At 43.0% G+C, this 19,770-nt stretch overlaps 1 protein-coding gene across 1 annotated transcript in view; it reads right to left on the bottom strand.

Moving 5' to 3' along the window:
* Positions 1 to 17,222, bottom strand: part of LOC148532585 (NACHT, LRR and PYD domains-containing protein 12-like) — a 29,891-nt gene extending 12,669 nt beyond the window's left edge. Inside the window, exons 1-4 of the mRNA XM_088467517.1 lie at positions 17,099 to 17,222; positions 3,775 to 3,935; positions 2,725 to 2,902; positions 32 to 97 (exon numbers count right to left, since the gene is read on the bottom strand). Of these exons, the coding sequence (XP_088323643.1) occupies positions 32 to 97; positions 2,725 to 2,902; positions 3,775 to 3,935; positions 17,099 to 17,222 (529 nt within the window). The remainder of the gene's footprint in view (positions 1 to 31; positions 98 to 2,724; positions 2,903 to 3,774; positions 3,936 to 17,098) is intronic.
* Positions 17,223 to 19,770: the final 2,548 nt, after the last annotated feature.

The following is a 19,770-nucleotide window of genomic DNA, read 5'->3' as shown; positions in this document are numbered from 1 at the left end:
AGCAGGTCCTCAATATAAATGGCCTACTTACCTCTCAGCTCAGGAGTCAGGGCATGGCCATTTTCATCCAGTATGATCTGATGTACCATAGTGTCACCTAAACACAGCAGGGAGACAGGATGAGTGCATCAGTTACAGGCGTTATTCACCCCTCATCATGTAACATGTCGGCATAATGATTGCAGAATAACTATATTTTATTGTTTTGTGAGTTTGGGGTCTATGGGCCTGATTCAGACCCGCTCACTAGGATGTGTTGGCACGCAGCCAGCCGATTGTTTGCATTCAGTGCATGCGTACGCATTGCAATGCACGTGCGTGAACCAGTGCGAGCGATCGGGAAGCGTACGCTCGGCGAGCATAGACAGCCTGGCTGAATGAGTGACATGAGAAGCCGTTTGTGGGTGGCGACAGGGGCTGGCCACTAAAAACGGGGGAGTGGAGGTGTGAGCGCAGGTGTGCCGGAGTGTCTTAGCGCCGTTTCAGAGGCGTGCATAATTAAGAGGCTGCGTCATAGTACACGCAGAGGCATCTTTAGAGAGGAGGGGGCCCGTGTGCCGTCCCCGTCCGGGGCCAACTCCTCTCTTCCCGGCGGCCGACAGTCAACTGACACGGTTGGCTGGCCACCGGAGCATTAGTAGACTCTGGAGTCTACTGCGCATGCTCAAAACGCCGGAAAAATGGCTGCGGCAGCCATTTTTCCGGCTTTTTGTACAGCGCTGACACCCGGCGTGGGACCTTGGAGAGGTAAGTTTTAAATAATATGGGTGCAGGTGTGATGTGCGGGCCCCCCCTGGACCCGGGGGCCCGTGTGCACCACAAACCCTGCTCCCATTATAGATACGCCCCTGAGTACACGTCACTTGGCTGAAATCTACACTGAAGCACTCGCAGTGCTTGCGGCAGGGTATGGTCAACCACAAGTGCCGCGATCGCAGCCGATGGTACTCGATGTTACCGATGATTGCATACACTTCCTGGAGATGACGTGCGCAAGTGGGCGTCTTAAGACAGGCTGGTGGGCGCCTGCATACATAATGCGATCGCAAGCTAAGACATAGTGGGTGTGCTAATGCCTTGCCGTGCGATCGCCTGCCTTTGCCAAACTTGCATACACTGGGTGCGTGCGAACGCATCTAGCGAGTGGGTCTGAATCAAGCCCTATGTACGAAGCCTTGAAGAGAAATAAAGTGGATGAAGAGAAAGTACCAACCAATCAGCTCCTCACTGTCATTTTTCAAACACAGCCTGTAAAGTGACTGGAGCTGATTGGTTGGTACTATATCTCTCTCCACGGCTTAGTACATTGACCCCTCAGATACATATGGACTGTAAACGTGTGACGTCACCCCTTATAGATTATGCTGTTTAAATTTGAACCTGTTGTGTTGGTCCAACTCTTAGAGGCAGCATTTATTATATTGAGCCTATTGATTATACTAAACGATTTGTAAGTAGTACCCTTATTGTGATATATAATATTTAATAAATGTGATCAGGTTTTGCAATGCATTATTGAGGAACGGGTATACGCCTATCTTAAATCTCTTGTCGGGATTCCAGCAGTGCGAATATCAGCGGTGACATTTTAATGATTGCATTCACATTGCGTACGCAGCCTGACAAGGACGCTCACTTCCCCTTACTCACATCCGTACACTAGGGCAACAGAGCTAAAAAAATCGATGACATCGAGTAACATCGGTCCCATGCGCACAGCTAAAGAAGCTCAGACCTCACTCAGGAATTGCTGACTTCTGCGCACGCTATGAGGCTCAGGAGGCGTCAGGTAACGCAGTGGCTAATTTATGCGCGGTCATGCAACGGCGCTGAAACACACTGGCACGCGGGGATGTTCCCGTTTTATGGGAGTGTCTCGGGCTTGTCGCTAAAAGACGTTGAGTGCAGAGACACTCGTCTGCTCACGTAGGAGGCCATACTCCGCTATAGGGCATGTGCAAGTTTCAATGGTGCGATCAATGGTCCGTCTGCTGGCGTCTCAGTCCTTGCACTTTCGGACGCACGGCTGTACATAAGGAAAGGGCTTTGTAGCTCGTGGTATTAGCATATTATCTCAAATACAAACCATGATGGTTGGAACAGAAAGTAATATCAATGTTTTAAGTTAGGCCAAAATTCATTTTCATCCAATCAAGTTGCTTCGATTGAGCTTCGCACTGGAGCCCTGATTCAGAGTCGGACGCTCTGACAGAGCGCTCGCTCTGAATCAGGGCCGGCCTTCTTGGTTTTTAGAGCGGCCTCCTGGTCGCTCGCATAGCTGTAGGTGACCACCCACAGCTATAGCGAGCAGCCAGGAAGATGGTCGCGATGGTCAAGACCATTGCGACCATCGGGCTTGCGACGAGACCCTTGTGGTAGGGTCTCGTTGCCGCAAGCCCCAGAGACATTTCGGCGCCGAAATCTCTCCACTGACATCACTCATGATGTCAGTGGGGCCGGCCCCAAACGGTAGGCGTTCACATGAGAACGCCTCCGATTGGGCAGCCAGTCACCCACCCCGCCCACCAAAGGGGGCGTGCTGTCACTCAACATCGACAGCACGCCCCCTTTGTTGCGAGACCCGGCGTCGTGCGCATGCGCTCTGGGCCACCATCGTCCCGGTTGCGAGCGCTCAGCTGAATCAGGCCCTGAATTAAGACACCTCTACCTACAAGGACAATTTTGAAATGAATAAATGAATAATTCTAGAGATATCAATGTTACCTGTGTGACTGATTTCCTCCTGCAGTGCCAGGAAATTAGGATCTGAGCACCCAGACTTTAGAGCATAAAGACTTAGCAAAAATCCTATCACGGCGTCTCTTCCCCCGTGCAAAACGTCCTCCACCAATTTCACCGAAAACGCAAAGTCACCGAGGCTTTTCCTCATTGATACATAGTGCTAAAACACAAATGAAGTCAATGCATTCAGTACAAATATGGCTGTATCCTATATAGGCACACATAATAAGCATTGATAGCACATTTTACTGTCAGATTGTAATAGCGAGTTTACATGCAAGTCTTTATTAACCAGATTTATTATAGAAGGGTTTTACTTAAATCAAATCTAATAGCGAATGCATTTTAGATGGCAATGAAAACACTGTGATCGTCATCATCATCTCCACAAGCCATAAAACTGTGTGTAAACTAGAAAGAACTATGAGCTCCTGTGACATCATTAGCCCTGTCCCTGTGTATGCATGGATTGACCAATCCACACAGTGCATTTTGGCAGAGCAAGTCTACCTATCTGTCAGTCACTTATTATCTGCTCAGCATGGGGTGTTCTCACCATGGGACAAGGAGAAGACCTGCAGCTTTGTGGACCCTAACTTTCAACTACACTGGAACAATTTCTTCAGAGCATCAAAGAGAATGATACAACTTTGGATACGTTCACTTTTAGTGAACAAATATCTTACGTGTCAAACGAATCTGTGGCCCACGTTTGCTGATCTGGAACTTCATTATTAATGATAAATTACCTTGACACTGTAGCCGAGATACATAGTGTTCCCATGATTAGGTTGACCCCCTACTTCAGATCTCTTATAGAAGCTGTAGAACTTCACTTGATGGGTTGGAGCATTTATTTGATTTAGCGATCTGTGCTCAAACATGGTTAGCCTTGAAGCCTGAACTGTTTGGGCACCTTGAGGACCGTGTTTGGGAACCACTGGGTTGGAGGCTTGGGTAGCTTTTGATTTTATATCATTAAAATGTCATGTATGAGTATAGGAAAATGTACTTAATACAGATTTTTCATACCTCCACTTGAAGTGTACTCCGAGCTTTCAGTTCACTCAGGAGGGACTGAGTATTTAAGGACTCCACGATGCAGATCAGATCATTTTTGACATAATCGTATATCATCCTCAGGGCTGAATCTCTGAAGTTGTGCAGCGTCTGGCTGAACTTTTGGATGTCGCCTGAATAATGAGGGAGACGGACATGTACCCATTATTGTAGACCTGAAGCAGCTGGTACGAAGGACTAAAGCTATAGACTGTTTTTGTTATTTTTTTTTGACTTGTTGTAACGTAATACTTACTCTTCATTTTTCCCACTCAGAAGGGCTCACTGGTGTTGGTCAAGGTTTGCTGCCAAAGGATCTGGGTGGAAATGAAAAGTGTTGAATATATTATTTGTTCTCTGTACCACTAACTTAATTGTAATTGATTTTTTTCAGTGTATATCAGGAAATGGAATAATTTTTTAAAAAGTTATGTGATCGTGGTTCTCTCTGTTTTTGTTCCTATAGCAGAAATATTTATACTCGTATGACCTCCTGCCTAAATAAACAATTGCGCAAAAAACGGGCGCACGCATAGACGTGATGAGCTGAATTCGCACGCGATGGGTGTGAAAACTATGTGCACCAAAAAGACCGCTTTATTGCGCCTAATTGCATCCCCCCATGTGTCAATGCACCAACCCCTTTCCATATAAACATTCACGCAGAGGGGTTGGTACTTTAATTACTACTAGGACAATAATTACTACTGCAACAAAAACATTACATTTATGCAACACATTTGATCTTTTTGCATACCCATTGTGAGTACTGTACATACTCATGTGTTGCATTACACATTTTGTATAGAGATGAATTGCATACGGAACCCCGTGTTTTGGTTTTGGCAAAACTACCCTCAAATTTTTGGGTTCGGATTTGGTTTTGGATTTCTCTAATGGTGCATACACACGTAGCGATCAGACAGCGATAACGGTATCGCTGTCTGATCGTCCTGCACCCTCCTGGAGTGCTGGATGATCGATCATCCAGCACTCCACCAACTCGCCAACGACTATATCCCTATAGTAAGTAACCTAGTCAATATCGATCTTCCAGCACTCCACCAACTCGCCAACGACTATATCCCTATAGTAAGTAACCTAGTCAATATCGATCATCCAGCACTCCACCAACTCGCCAACGACTATATCCCTATAGTAAGTAACCTAGTCAATATCGATCATCCAGCATGCACAGGCGATGGACAATATCGCTATCGTCCATACCCGCACATCGCAGGCTATTGGTGGGTTGGAAGGGACCAAAAAATGCACAATATGAACGATAACGATATGATCGATATCGTTATCGTACATATCGTGCATTTAAATCGCTCCGTGTGTATGCACCATAAAACTGACAAAAACAGCTAAAATCATTTAATTCGGTTCTGGTTACCCGCAATCCAAAATCTGAGATTCGTTTTTTTTGACCGAGTTCTGAACTTACACCAGACCTGTGCCGGGTTTCCAGTCTACTCGGAACCCCAAAAGTGATCAGAGCTGGGACTCGATTTTACTCAGAACCACAAATTACACCTCTCTAATAACAATAACCACAATATTTATAACTTTTCTACGTGATTCTTACTGCTGGGAAGTTATCTATCTGCTGAATCTGCACAGTGAGTAATGCACTAAATGATATTATATACTGTACATTATATGAGTAACATATTTTTTTCTGCCAGTTAAGGATATTTACATATACCGTAATTGCAAAAAGCAAGAGGTGTGAGCTGCAGATGTCGATTACCTCCTCCAGCTAAACAGTCATCTCCATTTATATCCTAACTAATTATTACGCTACCATCAGTGCTTACCTAGTCCAAATACAGGCCCCCAGTTATTTACACTAATCAGGGTATGTGTACTTCTAATGAGTTACTAATAATATGAAAATGAAAGCCGTAATGACATTGGCCCTCATTCAGAGCCACTCGCTATTTGCGGTCGTTCGTTCTAAAACAAGGGGTGGCTATTCAAATGAACCGTTCGCTGTTTGCGGTCTGTTCACGCCTCTAGGTCTGAACGAGCGAACAAAACTTGCGTTCGTTTTTTGGAAAAATACGCCCCCTGGCCGCTCGCATCCTACGTCATGTCTGCTATTTATTAGATTAATCGAGTACATCGACCAGGGTATGAACTGCTCGCTATTCTTGTGGTTGGTTTTTGCTACCACAATTTTGCGAGCAGTTCTGGCTATAAAAGAACCCAGTGACGTGGTCAATGACGCTGCTGTTTTAAATATGCACACCCATAAAATGCCCATTTTGAACTTTAAGCACGCCTGCGATCGGATCTCCACTCCCCGTTTTCAAGCACCTTCCCCTGTTACCACCCACATACGCCTCTTTCTGTCACTCAAATTATCAGGCATTCGCTATTTTGCGAACACATGAATTTCGACCGCACTGAGTGGTTCGCGCATGCGTATTACGATCCGTACGCATGCGCAGTTGGGCAAACATCGCTCGGAGCGAACGAGCAGCCACTTGCGTCCGGCTCTGAATCAGGGCCATTATCAGCAATATTAGTGACAGGTGACATTGGTCTGACGGCAGCCTACAAACTTATTTACATGTGAACTTTGACATGAAGATTAGCGATCATGAGGGTCCGTCAGACTGTATTAATCAAATATAATTACATAGGTACAGTGCTCTCTAACGCTGACATGATACTAAAGGAATCCACAATTGTGCAACTTACCTGGGGCAGTGTCCACAGCGTGCATTCAGTAACACAGAGACAGGATCTCTGCTGTATGCCACGTTAGACACCCTTCTCTATCACCTAGGCCACGCTCTATCGCTACTTCTCTGCACGTCATGGCACTTTTTAAAAACATGGCTCAAGAAACTCTCTCTCTGCGCTTAAAATAATAAATAAAACAAACAGCCGCCATTTTAAGAGGAGAGATCTTCACTCGTTTGTCAACAAAATCTTCACTGGCCTGATCCTTATATAGCGTTCCCTATTTGTGCCAAGAGCCAAGTGACTGATAAGATGTTTTATGGCGCCTCATGTCCGGACTTTGCCCGATTAGTGAGGATAATAGCACTTTGTCTAATCCCGTGTCTCTTAGCGGCCAATGTGACTGTGAAAACATTATAACCAGCTAATTAAGTCTGCAGGTGAACTCACAGCCAGGGTCCCACACCGGACACCCTGCACCCATATTTTTAATGCTAACCACTCCGTAGTCCCACGTCGATACTATCAGCGCTGTAAAAATCACCTGGAAAATGGCCGCCGCAGCCATTTTCCTGGTGACATGCAGAGTAGACTCTGGGCACAGACAAGGCTTCCCAGTGGTCCAGCGGTGTCCACCATCTGGCTCTCAAGGGTGCCATGGGTATCACTGACAGTCTGCTGCTGCTCTGCATCTGAACACGCAGGAATCTGCGTTCCACAATGCACTTATGCGCAATGCTGAATCACCCCCTGGGGCAGCTTTTGCTTTTGGTCAAAGTCTATTTGGGGATGCCAACCCCAGACTCCTCAACTGCAGTGTATAAAGCACAGGGGTATTAGTGTACCGAGGCAGTTTGGCACCTAAGCAAAAGAGATGACTTCCCTCATGTGCTTCTCCTTATACTTTCATCTAATTTTTACTCCCCACTAGGGCACCTAACACTTACTTACGCCATGTTGCTTATTTGAGTGTTATGATCGCTAATGCAGCAATGAGTATAAACCTTGCCCTTGTCCTGCCTTGTATTGTACAGTAAGTCACTGGTTTATTATCATTATTATTATAATTTATTTATATGGTGCCACAAGTGTTCCGCAGCGCCTTACAAAGTACATAAACAAATAAGTAACCAAAGACTTACAATACAATACAGGACACGGACATGGATCATAAACATTTCTATATATTAGCGACCTTTACACCCAAATAAGCAGCCAAGTGTTAGTTGCACTAGTGGGGAGTAAGAGATAAATGAAAATACAATAGGGAGAAGCACAAAAGAGTTCACTTATTTGTTTATGTACTATTTAAGGCGCTGCGGAACACTTGTAGCGCCATATAAATATAAGCTATAATAATAATCTAAACATTATATAAACATATATAATTATAAATAACGATACAAGGCATAAGTGGCATGCTAATGGTCAGCTTTATTAACATAAAAATAGTATGGTAGAGGTAGAAAGAACAGCTAATCAGACGAACCACTTCACTTACTGTAACATAAGTTCACTTCAAACATCCGCATGGGCCAATTGCCCTAACAACAACGACAGAGAAGTGAGACGTGTCCAACTCCCATACCAGATGCACACCCAAAGCCCACCCAGACAGGTGGGCTGCTGACCCCAGTAGGGAGAAATCAGCCTACCCTGTGTATAGAAGGGGAACACACTTTACCAGTGCAAGATGAATACTGGGCTGGCGATCACTCCCGTCAACAACTCAAAAGCCGACAACAGACGTTCCAAAAACAAATTTGGGAGGGGGGGAAATCCAGGAACAGAGAGGGAGATCACATGGAAAACACCCACTTATACAGCATTAGACACACCCATTCTCCGCCCACCACACAACTATAGGCGGAGCAGTTTGGCACCAGGCCACAATCCTAAAATAAGAAACAAAGTAATGACATTTTACACAGAACCTGTCCCAGCCTTGAGGTGTATATGCCGTCCCGACCTCTTCAGCGATCCATTATTTTTTTCACGCAAATTTGCTAAAATCCTCAGGGGAAGAGATAGGCTCCAATAAGAGCATGTCCTGATAAACAGCGAGGAGCATTGTGATCGAGTAATGCTATCACTCTGCTTCAGGTCCCCGGCTGCCAATGAGCATGTTCACCCATCGTATGTGTCACCGGGGGCCGACATCCCCTGAAAACTGGTGTTTTTGTTTAATATCCAATAAATATTATTTGATATAAAGGCCCCAAAGTAGTAGAACAAGAGCTGCATGTGGAATAGAACCAGGACCTTCTTATCACTAATCAGTGTTTTATCCGGCTACCAGCCCTGTGACCCAGCACCTTATCTGATTCACGTACGGTAGAGATGTGCAGGTCTGATTCTCAGAGAACCGACAACAACCGAATTTAGGGGTTCCAAGTTAAAACGAGCCCGAGTTCAATAATCACTTTGGGGTACCGAGTCCAACCAAGTTCTGATTCAGACATTCCTGCGATTCGGAACTCAGATTTAAAACTAGGGTTTGCATTGCATGTAAAAATTACGTCATTTTAGCTGTTTTGTTTTTTTTTCTAATTTTTTTTTTAATACAGGAGCAGTGTTATTTATATAACCTGTCATTTCCCCCCAGAATACATGACAACATTGGTAAAAGTCTCACCATATACTTGGTCATGGAGTGGCTCAGCTGAATGGCTGCCAGGATTACTGCTGGTGATGCCCATGGAGATCCTGGTTTGAATCTCAGGCAGTCTGGCTGAGCTCCCCATGACACAGAGCACCCAGGGCTAATGGATGATGGTTGGTATCCTCAGTCAGGTGTCCTAAGTTGGATGTTGCACCGTGTGTTTATTTATTTAAGGTGCAACAGCAACAGTAAAGGACAGCCTTCTGCAGGATCATCTACCACAATCTACTATCTCTCACAGGTGATCTTCCTGCTGACTGGGGGCATATTGTCAGTGTCATCCATCTTCTATATAAGTCAGTCACCACACCTGGAGGATAAGCAGGGACTGTCCCTAGAGCTGCTAGCCCAGTGAACTGACCTATGCCTTGGGAGGAGAGGACACCTCATCAGGCTGCTTCCAAGGCACAAAAAAATAATCCTACCTGTGACTCCATCATTTGTGAGCAGTAGGTGACCTTTCTACTCGAGCACTATGCCAGATCCTGCTTCAGGTAAGTAGTGAGCTTTATCACTGCAACATCCCATATACCGAGAGGAACAATAGGGGTTACATTTACTAAAGGTCAATTTTAAATTGATCTAAATCGATGTTGTGTATCGGAGGCTAAATGAACATTTACTAACAGATGATTCTTGATAACGTTTTTTTAATTGTTAGTAAATGTGCTATTTAGCCTCTAAATTGCACATTTACTAACACAGCATTGATTTAAATCAGTGGTTCTCAAACTCTGTCCTCCGGTCACCCAGCAGGTGCACAGGTGTAGTCATTACTCACTGACACATTTCCCGGGTCACCCAGCAGGGTCATTACTCACTGACACATATCCCGGGTCACCCAGCAGGTGCACAGGTGTAGTCATTACTCACTCACACTTTAAAAGATCCACAGGTGGAATTAATTATTTCACTTAAGATTCTGTGAGGAGACCTGGAAAACATGCACTGTTTAGGGTCCCGAGGACCGAGTTTGAGAACCTGTGATTTAGATTGCTTTAAAATCAACATTTAGTAAAAGTAACCCTAAGTCTGGTTGGGGATTTGAACCCTAAAATCCTCAATTGAAGTAAACAAAGCACAGGGGTATTAGTGTACTGAGCCAGTTTGGCACTTAAGCAATAGGGATAACTTTCTCAATGTCATGAATTATATAGACATAGAAAGAAAAGTAGGAATCAACTGCAAATTGAGTGCTCTCAAACCCTCTTTAAAAAAATAAAACATAATTATTTTTATTAAATATGTTTAAAAATACTTTCAATATAATAAAACTTTTAACTTCTATTTATTTTATTTTATATTTATATCGAGCAATCGGGTATTGATATATTATTTTAATGCCAGTTATGGCTTATATATTTATTTAATGAAATAATTAACATAGTTATACCCATAAGTAGGGCTTCATAAGCGAAATATTAAAACCAAGAAAAGAAGAAAAAATATTAAATACATACATAAAGTGCAAGTAGAAAAATGAAAAAGATATGTGAAAAATTATATAGATATAATCAATAAATTGTTAAAAACAAGGTCGTGTGCTGTCCTTATTTGTAACTGTAAGATATATTACTGTGTGTGATATAGTCCTTTAGATAGTATTATTTAATCAAAATATATATATACTATTCATGCAACTCAAACATCAAAGGAAATTATCTCCTTGACATAGGTTAAAAGGATTTCAATGTTACATGCAGTGTGTTGTAACAATAGTTGCATTCACATAGATACAAATGTTGCTATTATTTAGTATAGAGGAGAGGCTGTTTTTTTCTCTTTTTCTCTTGCAGTTTATAACTGCTATTCATATAGTATATATTTTGTCATTGGTTAATCCATTATCATTTATGGCTTTGCTCATAATCCATATGAGATTATATATACTTGTATGGGTTAATGTTCCTGTCACAGGAACAGCTTGTGTCAAGCTTGCTTTTCCCCGTGTTTATTGTATTAAAGCCGTGAGATCTTCACTACAGACCATTTGTAGATGTAACAGTGTTGATTTATGCCATATTAGCATTAAATCAGCTGGTGTCAGATTTATATTCACCCAAGTCTAATTATGGTCATTCATCAGATCTCTCCGTTTAATGATATACCGCTATGAATCAGCCTGAAGACAAGGTAATAAAAGAGGCTGCATGGGGAAATAAACCAGGGACTCCACCATGCACCAGCAGAGGAGAGCATAGCTACTAGCCCACTGAGGTAACTGCATACTTGCCTACCTCCCGATTTGGTCGGGAGCCGCTCCCGACCTCCCGGGATGGCAGGCAAGTCTCCCGACTGCTGCCGACCCCTCCTGTCCAACCGCCGACCCCTCCTGTCCCACCGCAAGTCTCCCGGCAGCGAAGGGGGCGGTGATGCGATTCGCGTCATTTTGGCACCGCCCCCCGCTTCACACTGCCTGTAATATCGGCAGTGTGTAGAGGGGGCTGGGCCAAAATGATGCGCTCGCGTGGCTCCGCCCCCGCCCGCAAAAACTTTTCATCTTGCCGCCCCCGCCCCCGTCTGTTGGCCATGCCCCCCAGTAATGCCGATCTGGCTGCTCCCTCCCGGAAGGGGCAGCCAGATAGTCGGCATGTATGGGTAACTGATCCCTAGGGACAAACAGAGAGACTATTCTCAATTTAAACAGCAAGACTGGTATAACATCCAAAGATGTAACATTACAGCAAATTGGGGATTTGAACAGAGACCAGCACCAGCTGTGTAAGTGCTGAATTATGTATTTGTATGTGTAAGTGCTGCCAACACCACTTGCACACTGAGCCAGCTCTCTAGCACAGCACGGCTAATTCTCTCTGGGTCACCAGTCTAGTACAGATATCAAAGTGATAAAAAGAAACATATTTGGAAAATCAGACCTTGAACTCCTCCACCACCATAAATAGATAATTTGGACACTTGCACACTGAGCCAGCGTGCCTGCTAAACAACCTAAGTGACTCTTGTCAGTTTCATCAATCATCACAAAACAACATTCAAACCACTAAAACAAATGCTGCATGGGGAATAGAACCTGGACCTCCCCCATCACTAATCACTGCAGTATCCGGATACTAGCCCTGTGAGCCAGTACAGCCTCTGACACAAGTATACTGATAGCAGAGGCCACAGGTATCATTCATTTTAGAACCTAGAATGCTATAGAAGGAAGATTGTAAACAATGAGGAAAGTATCCCAGGCCAGGCCCAATGCAAGTGGGATCAGTGAGATAACAGCCAGGTACTCTATATGCAGCATAGTGAGGATCCTGGTCTGAATCATGTCTGGCTTATTTTTATCTGAGTGTATTGAAACATTTCTGCTGGGGGGCTCAAGACATTGAGAAATGTCTCTCTGCTGGTTCTCAGGATCTCCATGGTCACCACCAGCAGTAATCCTGGCAACCATTCAGCTGAGCCACCACATGACCAATTACAGGGTGAGACTTTTACCAATGTTATCATGGAGTCTGGGGGAAAATTACAGTTAATATAAATACAATGGGGGATATGTATCAACAGTTTTTTGCATTAAAAACACTTATAAAAATGGTTTTGGAGTGTTTTTCGCTAGAGATAAGTTTTGAGGAAATGTATCAATGTTTTTCGCATATTTTTTCAATATTTTTTTTGCGTCAAAGTATGGTTTTCATTTTTTTATTATATCGTTATTTTTGTTGTCATTGAAATCAATTAGAGCCTTATGTATCATAATTTTATCGTGTTTTTTTTTAAAATGAAAATTATCGTGTTTTTTTTCGGCACATTTTGGCTGGCGTTAAATGTATTCCAGCACCACTGATGTTGAAATAAGCTATGTTAATTATTGCTATTTAGATGAAACTAATGAAATTTAAATAATCAGTATTACTAGTAATATATATATATAATATATATATATATATATATATATATATATATATATAAAATTGAAAAATTTGCAATAAAAAAAAAATATTAATCATAACATTCATTTAGCATTAAAATTACCATTTACTATTATTGTCAGATATTTGGGTCCACAAATAAGGCTCAAACAATCTAACAAGTTCTGCACATACCTGTCCTATAGAAGAATGGAGTTTATTTTATTATTGTGAGCTATGTGAGCTATATACACACACACACACACATATATATATGCATGTATGTGTATATAAATATATATATGTGTATATATACATACAGCATACGCAGTTGTTGTTTTTTTTTAGCGGAACATGATAAAATCATTTATGCAGTAGTTTTCCCATTATCTAATTCGAAAACAAAAATGCAAAAAATATCACAATTCAGGGGGTTTATCACTTTCTATTTTTGTCGAAAATACATGATAAATATGACGATAAAAAAAGTGAAAAGATTGCGATAAATACACGATGTCTGGTGAAAAGAAACAGGATATTTTCACATTTTTTTGATACATATCCCCCAACAACACTGGTCCTGGGTTTCAAACCAGGATCCCCATGGTCATCACCAGCAGTAACCCAGGCAGCCATTCAGCTGAGCCACCATAAGCCCAAGCAGATAGCAATACTTTTACTAATGTTATCATGGAGTCTGGGGGAAAATTACAGGTAATATAAATAATACCAGTCCTGGGTTTCGAACCACGATCTCCATGGTTATCACCAGCAGTAATCCTGGCAGCCATTCAGCTGAGCCACCTCATGGCCAAAGATATTGTGCAATCTGGGGAAGAATTACAGGTAATATAAATAACATTGGTTGTGGTATTCAAACCAGGGATCCTACTATAACTTTGTATAGGGAACCTACCACTTGTCCACTGAGCCAAACTCTACTGCTAATCAGCAGGGCCCTAGTTGATAATCTCTTTGCACATAGTTATGCTGATAATGGAGATACTGGCAGGCTGGCTGAATTCCACATGGCATAGACCACCCTGTGCTAGTAGATGATGGTTGGTATCCTCAGTCAGTCGTCCTAAGTAAGTTGGTTTTTGCACCATTATTTACACACGGTCAGATTTGTCAGACTTGTCAGATTTGTCAGAAGAACGACTGAACGATTAAACGATTTGAACGATTTGGACGATTTGACCAAAGTTTTGAACGATTTGAACGATTGAACGATTTTTGACTGCATTAAAATGAATGGAATCGTCCAAGTCTGACTGCAAACCCATCAGATGTCAGATATCGTTATCTGACAAACGGGAACGCGCATCGTTGATCGTCCATCGTTCAGGCATGTCAGATATGAACGATTTTCCTTCAGATATGAACGACTGAACGATTTTTAAATCGTTATCGTCCATATCTGAAGAAAAAATCTGATCGTGTGTATGCACCATTATGGTGCAACATCAACACTAAAAGACAGCCTTTTGCAGGATTATGAACCACAAGGCTACCTTTCACAGGTGATCACCCTACTGACTGGGGGCATTTTGTCAGTGTCACCCTACTTCCATATAAGGCAGTAATAATGGAGCCACCACATATGGGAATAAGCAAGGACTCTACCATTACTGTCCCTAGAGCACATTGCTGCTAGCCCAGTGAGCTGACCTGTGCCTTGGGAAAAGAAAACACCACATTAGGAAGCATCGAAGATACTAAAAGAATCCTACCTGGGACTCCACCATTGCGACCAGTAGGTGACCTTTCTACTGGAGCCAGATAATGCTTCAGGTAAGTAGTGAGCTTTATCCCAGATACCAAGGAGAACAATTAAGGGTAAATTTACTAAAGATCAATTTAAAATCATTTTAACTTGATCTAAATCAATATTGTGTACCAGAGGATAAATGTAACAATCATTATCAAGACTCAACTGTTAGTAAATGTGCAGTTTAGCCCTAAAATCACATTTACTAACACAACATTGATTTAGATCACTTCAAAAAAGATTTTTTTAGTAAAATCCAAAGTCTGTTTGGGGGATCTGAATCCCAGCCTCCTCCTTTGTAGTGCATACAGCACAGGGGTATTAGTGTACTGAGCCAGTTTACACCTTAGTAACTGAGTTGACTTTTCTCAATGCCAACAATCAGCCTGAAGACAAGGTACTAAAAGAGGCTGCAGGGGGAATTGAACCAGGACCTGCAGCATGCACCAGCAGAGGAGAGCTGAGTCATATATGTATTTGTCCTGCCATAGTGGGACATATATATTTATATATCTAGGGGGGGCAAAATGAAATTGTGTTTTGGCACCCCCCCAACCTAAAAACGTTGTGGTGCCCCTGCCCAGCACAGTATCCAGTACAGAGAGAAGACCCCTTAGTTTAATCAAGCAAACAGGTGCAATATTGCTGCTGGCTGTCTGTCCTCTCTAAAAATCAACTTTTAGTAAAAGAACCCCTTAGTCTGGTTGGGGATTTGATCCCTAAAACCCTCAATTGCAGTGAACAAAGAACAGGGGTATTAGTCCACTGAGCCAGTTTCATCAATCATCCCAAAACAACATTCAAAGCACTAGAACAAATGTTGCATGGGGAACAGAACCCAGACCTCCCCATCACTAACCACTGCAGTTTCTGGATACTAGCCCTGTGACCCAGCACAGCCTCTGATGCGAGTATACTGATAGCAAAGGCCACAGGTATCATTCATTTTAGTACCTGGAATGCTACAGCAGGAAGATTGTAAACACCGAGAAAAGTATCCCAGGCCAGGTGCAAGTGGGATCAGTGAGATAACAGCCAGGTACTCTATATGCAGCATAGTGAGGATCCTGGTCTGAATCCTGTCTGGCTTCTTTTTATCTGAGTGTATTGAAAGTTTGCAGGTAGGTGGCTGAAGACATTGAGAAACGTCTCTCTGCTGGTTCTGAGTATGTACTGGCTCATTGGCTATACTAATAGGTTCTCGGCTCATAACTATGGTGGTGTCACTAGTTTGAATCCTTGGACCAGCTTTATTTATGTTACCTATAATCTTCCCCCAGACTGCATGATAACATTGGTAATAGTCTCTGCATCTACTCGGTCATGTGGTGGCTCAGTGGAATGGCTGCCAGCTTTGCTGCTGTTGGAGGGCATTGAGGTCCTGGTTCGAATCCCAGTGCCGTTGTTATTTATGTTACCTGTAATTTTCTACCCAACTACATGATAACATTGGTAATATTCTCCTCATATACTCGGTCATGCAGTGGCTCAGCTGAATGGCTCCCAGGATTGGTGATAGTGATACTGGTTCAAATCCCAAGATCAGTGTTAATTTATATTACCTGTAATTTTCCCCCAGACTCCATGATAACATTGATAAAAGTCCCCATATATATATACTCCGTCATGTTGTGGCTCAGCTGAATGGCTGCCAGGTTTAAGGCAGGTAATGACCATGGAGATCCTGGTTTGAAACCCAGGACCAGTGTTATTTATATTACCTGTAATTTTCCCCCAGACTCCATGATAACATTAGTAAAAGTCTCACCTTATACTTGGTCATGCGGTGGCTCAGCTGAATGGCTGCCATGATTACTACTGGTGAAGACCATGACCCTGGTTCTAATCTCAGGCAGTCTGGCTGAATTCCGTATGACACAGAGCACCCTGGGCTAGTGGATGATGGTTGGTATCCTCAGTCAGGTGTCCTAAGTTGGATGTTGCACTGTGTGTTTATTTATTTAAGGTGCAACATCAACAGTAAAGGACAGCCTTCTGCAGGATCATCTACCACAATCTACTAACAGGTGATTTGCCTACTAGGAGCCTTTTGTCAATGTCATCAATCTTCCATAGAAGACACTAAAAATGAAGTCACCACACCTGGGAAGACGAGATGAGGAGGAAGAAAAGACGAGAGTGGAGGAAGAGAAGACAAGAACAAGGAGGAAGGGAAGATGAGGAAGAGAAGACACCTTGTCAGCATCCAAGATACTAAAAGAATCTTACATGGCGATCTTTCTACTAGAGAACTATGCCAGATCCTGCTTCAGGTAAGATTCTTTCAGTATCTTGGATGCTGACTTCTCTTCCTCTTCCGCCTCGTCTTCTCTTCCTCTTCTCCTCCGCCTCGTCTTCTCTTTCTCCTCTTCCTCGTCTCTTCTGCCTCGTCTTCTCTTCCTCTTCCGCCTCGTCTACTCTTCCTCATCGTCTGTTCTCTTCTGCCTCGTCTTCTCTTCCACGTCGTCTGTTCTCTTCCACCTCGTCTTCTCCTCCTCCCTTCTTCCCAGGTGTGGTGACTTCACTTTTAGTGTCTTCTATGGAAGATTGATGACATTGACAAAAGGCCCCCAGTTGGCAGATCACCTGTTAGTAGATTGTGGTAGATGATCCTGCAGAAGGCTGTCCTTTACTGTTGATGTTGCACCGTAAATAAATAAATAAACACACAGTGCAACATTCCAACTTAGGACACCTGACTGAGGATACCAACCATCAACCACTAGCACAGGGTGCTCTGTACCATGGGGAACTCAACCAGACCGCCCTGAGATTCAAACCAGGATCTCAATCATCACCAGCAGTAATCCTGGCAGCCATTCAGCTGAGCCACCACATGACCGAGTATATTGTGAGGCTTTTACTAATGTTATCATGGAGTCTGGGGGAAAATTACAGGTAATATAAATAACACTGGCCCAGGGTTTCGAACCAGGACCTCAATGGTCAACACCATGAGTAATCCTGGCAGCCATTCAGCTGAGCCACCACATGACCAATTGTATAGTGAGACTTTTACTAATGTTATCATGGAGTCTGGGGGAAAATTACAGGTAATATAAATAACACTGGCCCTGGGTTTCAAACCAGGACCTCCATGGACAACACCACGAGTAATCCTGGCAGCCATCCAGCTGAGCCACCACATGACCGAGTGTATAGTGAGACTTTTACTAATGTTATCATGGAGTCTGGGGGAAAATTACAGGTAATATAAATAACACTGGCCCTGGGTTTCAAACCAGGACCTCCATGGTCAACACCACGAGTAATCCTGGCAGCCATTCAGCTGAGCCACCACATGACTGAGTGTATAGTGAGACTTTTACTAATGTTATCATGGAGTCTGGGGGAAAATTACAGGTAATATAAATTAACACTGGACCTGGGATTTGAACCAGGATCTCCATGGTCATCAACAGTAACCCTGGGAGCCATTCAGCTGAGCCACTGCATGACCAACTACTTGGGTGGGACTATTATCAATGTTATCATGCAGTCTGGGGGAAAATTACAGGAAACATAAATAACAAGCAAAAGAACCCAACGGCGCTGTGACCTATTAACACAATCGGGACCTAATTAGTGACACACTCCACCTGTTAAACAGCTAGCCCTACAAATGTGGCAACAACTGGATAATTCCGAAGAACAAGTAACCAAGCAAGAAAAAGCGTAAGGGCGCTAGTCAACTGGTAATATATTTTTTAATACATAGACATGATACATGTAATAATCACTATAAAAACGGGAGACATCACACCATAAATAAAATAAATAAATAAATAAATAGACAAACAGGGTAAGAATCTAACTAATAAATATACACAATGATCAGTATGCACCACATAAATACATGTATATAATCTCAGACAATATGAAAAATATAAAAGCTCATATTCAACATAATTCAATATTGCTTAGCAACATATGAACAGGAGAAAGATAGATAAAGTGGTCACAACTGTGACTCCATTCCGGAAAATGCTTATGTAGTTTACAATGACTCCATATTCATTGGCATAGCTCCAAGAAAAAATAGTCAATGTATATACAGTCTCCTGTTCTGAACAAAAAAGGGGGGGGAGGACTGTGAATATGTCCAATTAAACACTGTTTTGTGGTAAGGCTGTGGGGTCTCAATATGGGTTTCCGATGACAGTTTAAACAGCATGCATGTTTAATGGGTGTTTGTTATATCCCGCTTTGTTTTCAACCACAGTGGCTTTCCCTGTATCAAATGTGGTACTGCATGGCAGGTGCAAAAGCCAGCAGTATTGTTACCATTCGTCGTTTTCTTTTCCAAATATAACAGGTAGCCACAGTCGTGGGAAGCGGCAGCTCGGAGACCCGTAGCCTAAACAGTAGGTGAGCACTTGTGATGCGTTTCTCCGCCTCGTCGGTGGTTTCTTCAGACGGTCATATGGAATTCTGTCAGACTGCCTGAGATTAGAACCAGGATCTCCATGGTCTTCACCAGCAGTAATCATGGCAGCCATTCAGCTGAGCCACCACATGACCAAGTATAAGGTGAGACTTTTACTAATGTTATCATGGAGTCTGGGGGAAAATTACAGGTAATATAAAAAACACTGGTCCTGGGATTTGAACCAGGATCTCCATGGTCATCAGCAGCAGTAGTAACCCTGGCAGCCATTCAGCTGAGTCACTGCATGACTAAGAACATGCTGGGACTTTTACCAATGTTATCATGGAGTCTGGGGGGAAAATTACAGGTAATATAAATAACACTGGTCCTGGGATTCAAACCAGGATCTCCATGGTCATCACCAGCAGTAAACCTGGCAGCCATTCAGCTGAGCCACCACATGGCCAAAGATATTATGAAATCTGGGGAAGAATTACAGGTAATATAAATAACATTGGCTGTGGGATTCAAACCAGGGATCTTACCATAACTATGTATAGGGAACCTACCACTTGTCCACTGAGCCAAACTCTACTGCTAATCAGCA

This window comes from Taudactylus pleione, unplaced genomic scaffold (assembly GCF_031769625.1).
Source record: "Taudactylus pleione unplaced genomic scaffold, aTauple2 ptg000073l, whole genome shotgun sequence".
NCBI lineage: Eukaryota > Metazoa > Chordata > Amphibia > Anura > Myobatrachidae > Taudactylus > Taudactylus pleione.
Note: the sequence above shows the minus strand (reverse complement) of the source record. Positions and strands in the feature narration are given on the sequence as shown.